This window comes from Schistocerca serialis, chromosome 4, assembly GCF_023864345.2.
Source record: "Schistocerca serialis cubense isolate TAMUIC-IGC-003099 chromosome 4, iqSchSeri2.2, whole genome shotgun sequence".
In the NCBI taxonomy this organism is placed as follows: domain Eukaryota; kingdom Metazoa; phylum Arthropoda; class Insecta; order Orthoptera; family Acrididae; genus Schistocerca; species Schistocerca serialis.
Window position 1 is genome coordinate 104,969,685 of NC_064641.1, and position 12,344 is coordinate 104,982,028.

The 12,344-nt window shown below is 46.3% G+C and overlaps 1 protein-coding gene across 1 annotated transcript in view; it reads right to left on the reverse strand.

Moving 5' to 3' along the window:
* LOC126474294 (uncharacterized) overlaps nt 1-12,344 on the reverse strand; it is a gene marked incomplete at its 3' end in the record, with an annotated part of 247,297 nt that overhangs the window by 88,485 nt on the left and 146,468 nt on the right. Inside the window, exon 3 of the mRNA XM_050101759.1 lies at nt 8,686-8,735. Within this exon, the coding sequence (XP_049957716.1) occupies nt 8,686-8,735 (50 nt within the window). The remainder of the gene's footprint in view (nt 1-8,685; nt 8,736-12,344) is intronic.

A 12,344-nucleotide genomic window follows, 5' to 3' on the forward strand; every position in this document is an offset into this window, starting at 1 on the left:
CTGCAGCTTTTGTAAATTTTCATTCAAAAAAGTGATAAATTCTGAACATATCGTAAAGTGTATTTAAAACTGGATAATTTTCATAAGAGCTTAGCAATATAAAAAAGAAAACATTTTCGTATGGTAAAGATAGTCTTATGCTTCAAAGCTAATCGGGGTATATCCAGTTAAACAAAAATCCACTGCAACGTGGAAATGTTTGCTAAGTTCGATGGACAATAATATTTTCATTCTTGCACAAACAGCTTTAGTACTTGAATAAAAGTAAAACTTGAATAATTATTTTGGAATATTCAAATAAATTCATTTTTATTAATCTGCAACAGAATATTTCATACGTAAAGTAATAATCACAGATGAAAAATTTATTGCAACCTTTCATTGCTCATGTCCATCCATGTATATGTTAAGTTCAATCTCAACGGTTTCCCAATCAAATTAAACGCAAAAAGCAAAGAAAGTTTAAAACCAGACGGTCAACTCCCGAATAATTAAAACAGACAGAATCGCATTAAACCTTCCTACAGCGCGAAGCAGGGCCGTGTATTCCCTGTCGGAGCCAATCGTTGTCCTGGTGGCGGAGCCAGTGCTTCACTGTGTGAAATCATCTCCTCGCCGTCCTCAAAATGTCTTCAAGAATAACATCCTTTAATGGCCGAAACAAGTGGAAGCCCGAGGCGGCTGGGTCAGAGCTGTAGGGTGGATGGGGTAACACTGCCTAACCCTGTTTAGCGATGTATTCAGCAGTCCTCAGACTTGTGTGCTGATGAGCGTTATCGCGTTGCAGCAAAACATCTCCTGGGTTGCTGTGGCGCCGAAGTCGCCGGAAGCGCGTCTTGAGTTTTGTTAATGTGTTGATATACGCTTCTGAATTAATGGTACTGCCTCTTGGCATCACATCAATGAGAATCACACCTTCAACGTCCCAGAACACTGTGATCTTGACCTTACCTGCGGAAGCAGTTGCTTTGAATTTTTTTATTCTATGGGAAGTGGGAATGGCGCTATTCCAACGACTGTCGTTTTTTTTTTCGGGCTCAATATGGTGAACTCAGATTTCGTCGTGACAATCCGAGACAAGAAGACCTCCCCCTCCGCTTCAAAACTTTGCAACAAATCGAGACAAATGTTTTTCTGTGCCATTTGTGATCCACCGTTGGATACCGCGGGACCCATTTTGTACACACTTTTGAATATCCAAGAGTGCGGATAATTGCATCCACACTCGCTGACTGACAGATGCAGCGGCAACTGCCGAGTCGTAGTGCGTCTGTCTTTGACGCGCGGCGTAGCGGGCCAGTCTGATGAGGGGTCTAGTCGCGATTCGCGCGGCTCCCCCCCCCCCCCCCCCCCCCCTCTCTCACCGTCGGAGGTTCGTGCCCTCCCTCGGAGATGCGTATGTATGTTGACCTCAGCAGTTTGGTCCCATAAAACTTACCACAAATTTCCAAATTTTCCATCTGTCCTCGCTAATGACAACATCAGCTCGCTGCAACATATCAGGTGTGATAGCCGTGGCTGGCCTCCCCGACTGCTGCAAATCGTGGAGCTCCGCCGAACCGCCTTCTGATGGCCTCACCCTCCGTGCCCAGCGACTGACTGTACTTCTGTCGACAGCACATGTTCCATAGACCTTTGCACAAGCGTTTGTGAATATTCCCCACAGTTTCTTTCTATGCAGTGAGAAATTCAATCACGGCACGTTGCTTGTAACGTACATCACCTACAGACGCCATTTTGAAACTGTCCTGCAGCTACGCTATCTGTCCGAAGTGACGGAAACTTGGCGCGCTCACTCAGGAGATTTCAAATAATACGTACGCAACGTTTCGGATTCATAGCATTGTTTTCGGCTGAGAAAAAAAATGCGGGGCATTACTTTCTGGGCATCCATCGTAGTCTTCGAGCGAACACTGCGAAGGGAACTGCATGCTGAGCATGTCGCAAAATGCCGCTGCTCACAGCGATAAGTAAGGCTGCACGTTTTCGATGATCAAAACAAGACGGAAACTGGACAGTGGTAGACCGCGAGTCGTGACTTCATCTCTCTTCAAATGGTGCGAGGCGTCGTGTACATCCATGCTCCAACGAGGCGTTTTGCTCGAACTGTGTTGTCCCGGTCAGAGTTGTTTCTGTGGTGTTTTGGGGATGTTTTTCTTAACACGATTTGGGCCAATTCCGTCAGGTTGCAGTGAACGTAAACCAGAATGTTCATTTCAATATTCTCGGTGACCAAGTGTTGCCCTCCATTCTACCCTTCATGATAGGTGTGCTGCGGACCCTCCCGTCTCCCGAGATGGCGATTGAATCACACATAGAATGTCCGGAAAAATTTGGAACGGCGGTTGAAACATCCCCGACACCTGCTGGCTCTACGGGATCTGAGGGGCTTCAGCTGGATGCGGCAAACCAGGAGAAACTCAGAGACTGTCTTCTTAGCCTCACAGAGGCCATTATAAAGGCTGGAGGTGTTAGCGACACGTCTCCTGGGGTGATTTATCTACACTGTAATGTTAGCTCACGAGGCACACGTGGTAATAATGTAAGGGAGGCCGTCACGCGATAATGCTAGCAGTGTGGCAAAGCAGGCGTCAGGACTATTTGTTAGTACGGGTTCCCTAATATCAGGGTCAAGCATGCATTCAGGGGCAAACCTAGTCTTGAGCTTCATGTCAGCCCTTAATCTACTGTTCTCTTTTGATTGACGGGTCCTTAACCTATTGTTCTACACCACTTTCTCCGGCCGGAGTGGCCGAGCGGTTCTAGGCCCTTCAGCCTGGAACCGCGCGACCGCTACGGTCGCAGGTTCGAATCCTGCCTCGGGCATGGATGTGTGTGATGTCCTTAGGTTGGTTAGGTTTAAGTAGTTCTAAGTTCTAGGGGACTGATGACCTCAGCTGTTAAGTCACATAGTGCTCAGAGCCATTTTACACCACTTTTGATATCAAATTTACTTGCAAATTAATTAAATTACGATGGCTGATTGATTTATCACCTTAACCTACTGTTTTTCTAAGTGGTTTATACCTCTCTGCGGTCGATTTATGACCCCCTGGGGGTAATCTGTCCTCAAAAACCTACCCCTCGCCTCCTGCACCCCCTCACCAACCCCTCTGGAAACCTTCAACACTCACCCCCCTCCCTCTCGCCGATGCAAGTACACTTTCAGGCCTGAGTTATTCCAATAGCCTCATCCAACTCTATCAATTTATTGACTAATTAATCAAATTGATCAATTAAATAACCCCTCCTCGCACCGGGAATCCCACAGCCCGCCCCTCCCCTCCACCTGCAAATTGGCGGCTCTGTACTGCAGAGAAATGATCTCACGACAGGGAATTCAACTACACAGCAAAGGGTATATCGTTTTGCAGTGGTAGGATCTCTGTTGCTCATCATTCTCTGCTGTTTGGGAAGATGCAGGTCATCGAAAATAATTAATAAAATGGGTCGCTTTTTTTAAAAAATGGTTCAAATGGTTCTGAGCACTATGCGACTTAACTTCTGAGGTCATCAGTCGCCTAGAACTTAGAACTAATTAAACCTAACTAACCTAAGGACATCACACACATCCATGCCCGAGGCAGGATTCGAACCTGCGACCGTAGCGGTCACGCGGTTCCAGACTGAAGCGCCTTTAACCGCACGGCCACACCGGCCGGCCGCTTTTTTTTTTTTAAATTCCGATCGACAAGGAATGCCGTCATGAAACACTTATCACATGTTGGTTAAAAATCTTTCGATTGCACAGCACGTAGCAACTGTCGGGCTGGCCGCTTTGCGTATTCCCGGATATGCAGTCCGCTCGGGGTCCCGCGAAGCAGCAGCCGCACCACATACCAACCGTCGCAAGCAGCGTACAGATTGGATGTCACACTAAACTCCTGAACAAAAGCTTCACGTGGTGGCAACCCTCTGATACCTGGGAAACCCCCAGGGCTTCCCCTGTGGGACACCGGCGCACGCGGGAACTCCTTCCAAGACAAATGCCTGAAAGGGGATTGATCCAGAAACACTGTTGAAATGAATAAATTGACTGACTAATAAATTTCCGGTCACATGCTCGTGATGTAGGGGATGTAAGGCAGGTGCGGTAGTTCACCAGTTCCAGTCACAGTAAGTGTCTGAAGGAGAAGAACCACGAAGTGTCAACAACAGCAGTCAACATCCTCTCATGCCTCCCCATCGCAGAAGAAGTGTAAAAGTAAGTACTCATTATATGTTGTTGCTACCATTACCGCATGTAGCAGTTCCTCCTCCTCTTTGTGAAGTTCCCTTTCTTTGTTCAACGCGATGTCATCGCCTGTGAATGCTTATTGCTGCTGCTGCTTCTGCTTCTTCTTCTTCTTCTTCTCCTTCTCCTTCTTCTTAGTTCAACGACATCCAGTGTGTCTGGACCAGCAACAGCTACCATCAGCTCGCTGAGACTTGAAGCAAACTTGGCCTGCCAGGATCAGCAGCAGTAGCAGCACCTGAGCAGGACGACAAGCAGTTATTAAATGAATTTTATCCATAGTCGATACTGTTGAACCCCGTGACTCTAATTATCCCACTTGTATCTGTTTAGTCACCAGCAAATAAGTTTTTTGTATTTATACAATGACCTCCAGCAATATAAATACGTAAATGAATGTACAAACATTTGAGGATGGGCGCAAGCCCGAAACCGGTCGTGTGACAAATAAAGCACTCCGTCTTCAGGCCACAAGTGGCCCATTGGGACCATCCAACCGCCGTGTCATCCTCAGTTGAGGATGCGGATAGGAGGGGCGTGTGGTCAGAACACCGCTCTCCCGGTCGTTATGATGGTTTTCTTTGACCGGTGCCGCTAGTATTCGGTCGAGTAGCTCCTCAATTGGCATCACGAGGCTGAGTGCACCCCGAAAAATGGCAACAGCACATGGCGGCTGGATGGTCATCCATCCAAGTGCCGGCCACGCCCGACAGCGCTTAACTTCGGTGATCTGACGGGAGCAGGTGTATCCACTGCGGCAAGCCCGTTACCCGTGTGACAAATAAATAACCTTTTATTGTGACTGGAAGCGGAAGTTTTTCTACACCCTATCAGTTGCTATTATCCATTCTGCCCCCTGATCAGGACACCCAGCAAGTCCCTGTCTCTCAGTAGAACTGTGCTGGTTCCCTACACCACACAGCGAGCGTCAGTGCTGGTCTCTGACAAATTCACCACCCCGGGAGCACAGTGTTGATGTGGTGGACGAGAAGCTGACGATTCCTACCATTGCTCTACGGCTTTTCACTTGAACTTATAACAGAAAGTGGTTCAAAGCGCTCAAATACTGGCATGAAATCATCAGTGCGCAGGACTGGCTTGTTGTGTTAGAGGCTGAAAATGCATCGAGAAGCATTAAAGTGCGGTTTACGGAGTTGGAATGGGATGAAATCTGTCATGCAGAACACTACATCAGCCAGCAGATGAACTCCGAGTATTCTCCATCTCCGTACATTTATTGTGTTGCTCTGATGCTATCTATAACATCATTGGACGACGGAGTGACACTAATGTTGAGATCTGGAGGTCCATCCATTCATCTGCAATACTCCAGCAATTCAGACTTGTTCGGCCTGTGGATGGTGCTATTCCTTGTGCTGAAAAGACTGAAACGTGGGCTGCCATTGTGTTCAGACTGTATATAGACACCATGAATTATCTCTGTACATATTGTGTGCAAGCAGGTGACTCAGAACAGTGCATCAATATGGTGTCAAAAGAAGCAGCTAAAGGAACACCCGTCAGTTTGAGAGAGATACATGCTCAATTTACTGCATACAGGAAAGAGTTATTTGGGAAATACTATAAAAAAAGGAAACAGTGGTTTTTGTGGCTGGGTGAGTGAAGCATGAGGACTTTGTTGTGACTGGTCCTGTGATGGTGTGGGAGAAGAACATACGAAGAAGAAGGAGGAGCAGGAGGAGGAGGAGGAGGAGGAGAAGAAGAGGAGGAAGAAGAAAAATGGGGTGCTCCTACCCAGTAACATAAGAGCGATGATTGTAGGTCCATCCAACTTTGGCAAGACAAATGTTCTCATGCCTCTACTAACACATCTAGATGTAGTTCGCTTTGAGCATGTATGTGCGTTTTAAAATGCTGTTTCAACCGAAGTACCAGCCACTGCAAAAAATACTGCAGTGTGTTGATGGTGTAACATGTATGACATTCAGTCAAAGCAGTCAGATTCCCCAACCAGAAAAAGTGTTTATATTTGACGATTGATTGTGGAAAACCAAGATCAAATTCTACGATGTTTCTGTTTTGGTCGTCATATGGGTACTGACGTGTTTTCTTTGAGTCAGACATATTCCAGAATCACGAAACAGTTGGTGAGGGATAATGCAAATCTCATTATAGCTTTCAGACAAGACAATCTGAATCTAGAACACATTTACCCGGCACATGTAGAAACTAACATGTCATTCAATGATTTTGTAAAGATGTGCAGATTGCTGGAATCACACACATACAGGTTTCTTGTTATTGACAAATCAAGGAAACTGAATGATGATAGGTGTAGACAGAAGTTCCAGGAGTTTCTATACATATAGTGAAGAAAACATTGATGAGTATATTAGTATACATCACACTATGGAGCTATAGACGTATGCCCAGACCCTTCTGGGACTGATCAGCGAATTAGATACTAGGGTTAAAGAACTAGAAATATACAACCACAAGCGAAAAAAGTGGTCCAACTAAAACATTCATATTTCTTTACGTACTACACGAGTATGTAATAAAAAATGGGGGTTCCTATTTTAAAAAACGCAGTTGATATCCGTTTGACCTATGGCAGTGCCATCTAGCGGGCAAACCATAACGCCATCTGGTTTCCCCCTTCAAGCTAGACAAGTTTCGTTCTTTGTAGTTTTTTCGTTTAACGCTTATTTGGTGAATATTTGTCCCGGTCACGATCAATGGACCACCCCGTATAATGGGGTGCACAGGGCACAACCAGCACAGTAGCATAACATGCGTAATAGGAGATGCATTATAGGAGGCAGTGGTATTCTCGACAAACTGTCAATGGAATTACATATTCCGGGTTATAATTACTGTGGGCCTGGTACAAAACATCACAAACGTTTGGCTCATGGTGCTAAGGGGATTAACATGACATTGCATAACATAAAGATTTGCCAGGATGTCATGCCACAGATCGAATTTTATCTGATAAGGGTAAGGTGATACGCAGAAGACAGGATATTGCTACAGTTCAGTGCATTGCGGCATTTGTAGTTGATAAAACCATGTGTGGTAAAATTAAGAGGTGACGAACTTCAAGCAATTTCCCCAGGTATCAAATATAAAAAAAGTAGCAGCGACCTGAAGCTTTTGTTCAGGGGATTAGTGTAACATCCGGTCTGTGCGCTGCGCTGCTCGAGGTGGTTGACACGTGGAGTGGTTAGCACACTGGACTCGCATTCGGAAGGACGACGGTTCAATCCCGCGTCCGGCCATCCTGATTTAGATTTTCCGTGATTTCCCTATATCACTTCAGGCAAATGCCCGGATGGTTCCTTTGAAAGGGCACGGCCGATTTCCTTCCCCATCCTTCCCTAACCCGAGCTTGTGCTCCGTCTCTAATGACCTCGTTGTCGATGGGACTTAACGTCCCATCTCCTCCTCCTCCTCCTCCGACACGTGGAGAGGCCACTGGTGGACGCGTCGCTTCGCGGGACCCCGAGCGGCCTGCGCGTCTGGGAATACGCGAAGGGCTGGCCCGGCACACGGTGGACAGCACGTGCTTCGCGATCGATTGTTAAGAGCGTAATTACGTGTGATGAGTATTTCATGACTGTATTCCTTGCATGAACGGAATAAAAAATAGCGATCGGTTTCATTAATTCCTTTCGATGAATTTTACAAGACTTGCATCTTCCCAAAAAGCAGAGAATGGTGAGCAACAGAGATCCTACCACTGCAAGTTGAATTATTTGTAAATAAATAATATACCCTTTGCTGTGTAGTTGAATTTCCTGCCGTGAGATCTCTCCTCTCCAGCACAGAGCCGCCGATTTACAGGTGGAGGGGAGAGCTGGGCTGTGGGATTTCCTAGTGGGGGGATGGGCTATTTAATAGATCAATTTAATTAATTAGTCAATAAATTGATAGAGTTGGAGAGGGGCCTCAAAGTGTACTTGTATTGGCGAGGGGGAGGGTGATGAGTGTTGGAGGTTTCCAGAGGGATTGGTGAGGAGGGGGGGGGGGCAGAGGTAGGATTTTGAGGAGGACATTATCCACAGGGGGGCATAAGTCAAGAACGGGGGGTTATAAACCACTTAGCAAAACAGTAGCTTAAGTAGTCAAAATTTATTTAATTTCCATGTCAATTTGATATCATAAGTAGTGTAAAACAATAGGTTAAAGACCTGTCATTCAAAAGAAAACAATAGGTTAAGGGTTGACATCAACTGAACAGTAGGTGTGACCCTGAATGTGTGCTTCCCCTGGTGTAGGGAACCTGCACTAACGAATTGTCCCGACGCCCGCTTTGCCCCACTACTTGCGCTGCTGCTGCTGGCCGGCAGTACAAAAGTCACCCCGCTCTGGCCGAGTGCCTCTTTCCAGAGACGCCGGCACAATGGGCCACTTAACCGACACACGCCTACCCACCACTATTTTTATGCTGGCACATTTCAAGCCGACAGAGAAATTGCCGTACTTACCGCTGCTCTGCCAGAGACAATGTGCAGGCAATTCGCAACGCTCCACGTACCTGAAACAATACAAACGGCGCCATCAGCACGCACGTTCACACATCTCCCTGAGGAGAGGCTCTACACACACACACACACACACACACACACACACAGTGTCCCATGTAACAAGGGACGACACTGAAATCAGATTTAAAGAAATGATAACATGCGGCGGAGATTTTTAGCAGCTGAAATGTTGAAGTAGCTACTTGAAAAATTAAATTTTTTTTGTCTTTGTTGGCGTTGGACATCACGTGGAAAGGACAGTTAGATTATGTAGCGCGTGCCAAGGACTGGATTGGAATTTCAGCGAAACTGTTCTGCGACATAAAAACTAAACATGAAGGAGCGTGAAACTGCACTGTGCTCGCAAGCGTTTATATTTCGTGGCGATTTTTTACAGAAGTCTCGCTCCACCCGTCGATACACCGTTTTTACGAGTTAGAAATTTTCAACATCTCAGTTCATGAACATGTCTACTGGGAATCTTCAGGACAACTAGTTTTCTACGTCAGACTTTGTCCCTTAGGGACTCTCCTAGGTAGAATTCCATAGGTAATGAATTGTGAATTGCGTCGGAAGAAACTTTAGCGGACCTCTTCGTCGCACCCGTGTCTGTGGAAAACTGCTCGAGGCGTGTAGGGACGGTTCGACGGTGGACCGCAATACTTTGGGGCCGCTCGCCTGGAGTGTGAGAACGTAGCCTGGACTCGCTCGTTGCTACCGGAGACCCACTGCCTGGTTTCCTGTAGTCGACCGAGTGACATCAACTTGCTTACGTCTGCTGCTGCTTTACTACGTCATCGTGGGAACAACAGAATGTGCTACTAAGCTTTATACGAACCGTAAGTTCGAAGAATGTTTTATGTATTTACTAAACTGTGAAAAGCTGCTCTGCCGTGTGTCTAAAGCAGCTCGTACAATACAGAATTCTCGACATAACAGTACTTTTTTACTTTAAGAATGCAATAGTAAAAACATTACTTCATATCATAAACTTAACAATAAGGATATACAGGGTGTTTATAAGTGAAGTCACGTGACGTCACGGCGCTGGCGGCGTCCACCCGCAGCTCCCCATCACTGCCGTCCCCCACCCCCCACCGCTCTGTAAACATCTCTCACGCCTGTCGTCCTAGCTCCATCACTGCTCTGAACTCCTTTAGTTCAGTCTTAGGTATGTTGTCTGCAATGAAGTTCAGTAACTTACGTGGATCAGCAGTCCCAGTTAACAATAAATAATAAAAGAAAACGTGAAATTATAATATGGTTTGTTCCCGCCACCCCGGCCGTAAGCCTGGGAAATCGCGCGAGTGCGGGGTGGCGGCAGGTTGACTTGCAGGCTTGCCCTCGCTCGCACCGATAGTCACCCTACTTCCTCAGAATGCCCCCTACCGCACCGCCGACGACTACCGTACCTCGCAAACGTTTTCGGACATTACCCACAAATGTTATCTTTTTTTACAGAAACAGTATTAAGCCTTACGATATGAACAAGTGCAAAGGCTATTACTATTCATACAGAGAAATGGATGTAATACCCATGGTTGAAATCAGATAATACGTAGAAACATTAATGCGAGAAAAAAAAAAAAAATTCGCCTTCTTCGTTTCTCCTTTTTCCTGGCCCTTATCCCGTATCTTTTGAATCGTCCACTTAGAAAAATTTATCAATGACAGTGCTGGAAAGCTTCTACGTTATTTGATTTTCAAACGGCTGAGCAAAACTGAACGTACTCAGACATTTCTCTCTTTACTTATTCTGATCAACACTAAACTGACACACAATATTTTTTTTAGCGCAACGCAATCTGACTTTCAATAATCCCTACAAAAGAATGGCCCTGACTGACAATAGCCTATACCTTTCATGAATCACTTACCTCACAAAAATCTTCGTTACTCAAACTACTGCAATAAAGCGAGCGCCAATACTGCCAGCTAAATAGAAGATTCTAACTACTGAAGGCACTAACTACTCATAGGCATAGTTAGCAAATGAAAGATTTTCATGGAGAACAAACAATGTATTTACCTTAATAGTGTTCAAAAGTCATTATATATATCAGTTCATGACATCCAGTCTTACAAATTTCCTTTTTCTGGCGGACACACGTCCAGATCGTCCGCTCTCAAAAACTCTGCCATCTCTCTCCCCACATCCACCACTGCTGGCGGCTCACCTCCAACTGCGCAACGCTACGTGCTGTTCACATCCAACTGCCCAACACTACAATAGCAAATATTCCAACAATGCAAACCAGCCACAGACTGCACACAGCAGTGATTTTCATACAGAGCGCTACGTGGCGTTACCAACATAAAAACCTAAACAGCCTACAGGATCGGCATGTTAGTTATACTAGAGTTCGCAGTGTCAGTGGTAAAGGGTGGCCCTATATCGTTCTCGCCCCTCCCCCACCCCCTCTCTCCCGCGGAACTGTCAGCGTCTAGTATTTCTGCATTATAAAAGTGCGCCACCGTTTTCTAAATGCTTGCGAATCGTCGAACTGAGACGAGACGTGGGTAACAGCTGGGTATCGGCACAGCCAGCTGTGGGAACTCTCCTCAAGGGTCACAAAATAAATTAATAGTGTTTCGCGGAAAACGCCCAATTTCGATACCAATTTTCTTCGCGAATGCAGAGAGAAGAAAGGCGAATAGATAAGGTGACGAGCTCGCTGCGCGGCAACATAGTCTGATCAGTTCAAGGAAACAGGAATACACAGCAGTTGGTAAATATTTCGTAATAAAAAATGGTTCAAATGGCTCTGAGCACTATGGGACTTAACTGCTGTGGTCATCAGTCCCCTAGAACTTAGAACTATACTAAGGACATCACACACATCCATGCCTGAGGCAGGATTCGAACCTGCGACCGTAGCGGTCGCGCGGTTCCAGACTGTATCGCCTACAACCGCTCGGCTGCACCGGCCGGCAGACGTAGAACATCTTGAAAGAAATACAACTAATGCGGTACGGAATGCAAGGGTATGATAAGTGACTAGGGATGTCGCTTTCGTTAAGGCGAAATATCAACTAACTTTCTCCTCGGAACGTAAAAATATTCTGATGCCTCCCAACTATATAGGGGGAACGACCATGTCGTACGATACATAAGAGCTAAGATTTAGGCGTTCGCGGTTTCCGCGCGCTACTCGAGAGTGCATCGGTGGAGAGGCCTTGCACCCTCTGCCGACAACTTCGGCGTGAATTGCAGAATCGCGAAGTACATGGATCTGAGGCAGTGACCAGTTAGTTCGCCATTGAAGACAAGTCGGGAAAGGCTAACATTTTAGTAGGTTATAAAACTGTTCCCCTCTGAGGGAGAGAAACCTAAAATAGCGACATTATCGAAAGGATGTCAGTTTTTAGTGTAGTGTAGAGTACCGCGGCCTTCTTCGGGCAGCGCCGGCAGGCCGCAGCGGTGTCCGTGGGCCAGCTAGCACCCTGCGAGAGCCATCCCACGCTGACGTCATCCCCAGTGGTTCCTACCAGCGTACTGCTCTGTCATTCGTCAGTTCTTACAATTGTCACATTGCTCGGTTCGTAGGAAAAACGTCAGACTGGACTGTAGTTTGGAGTCCACGTTAAAGTGTAATACGTCGTGGCTCGGCTAGTCATAC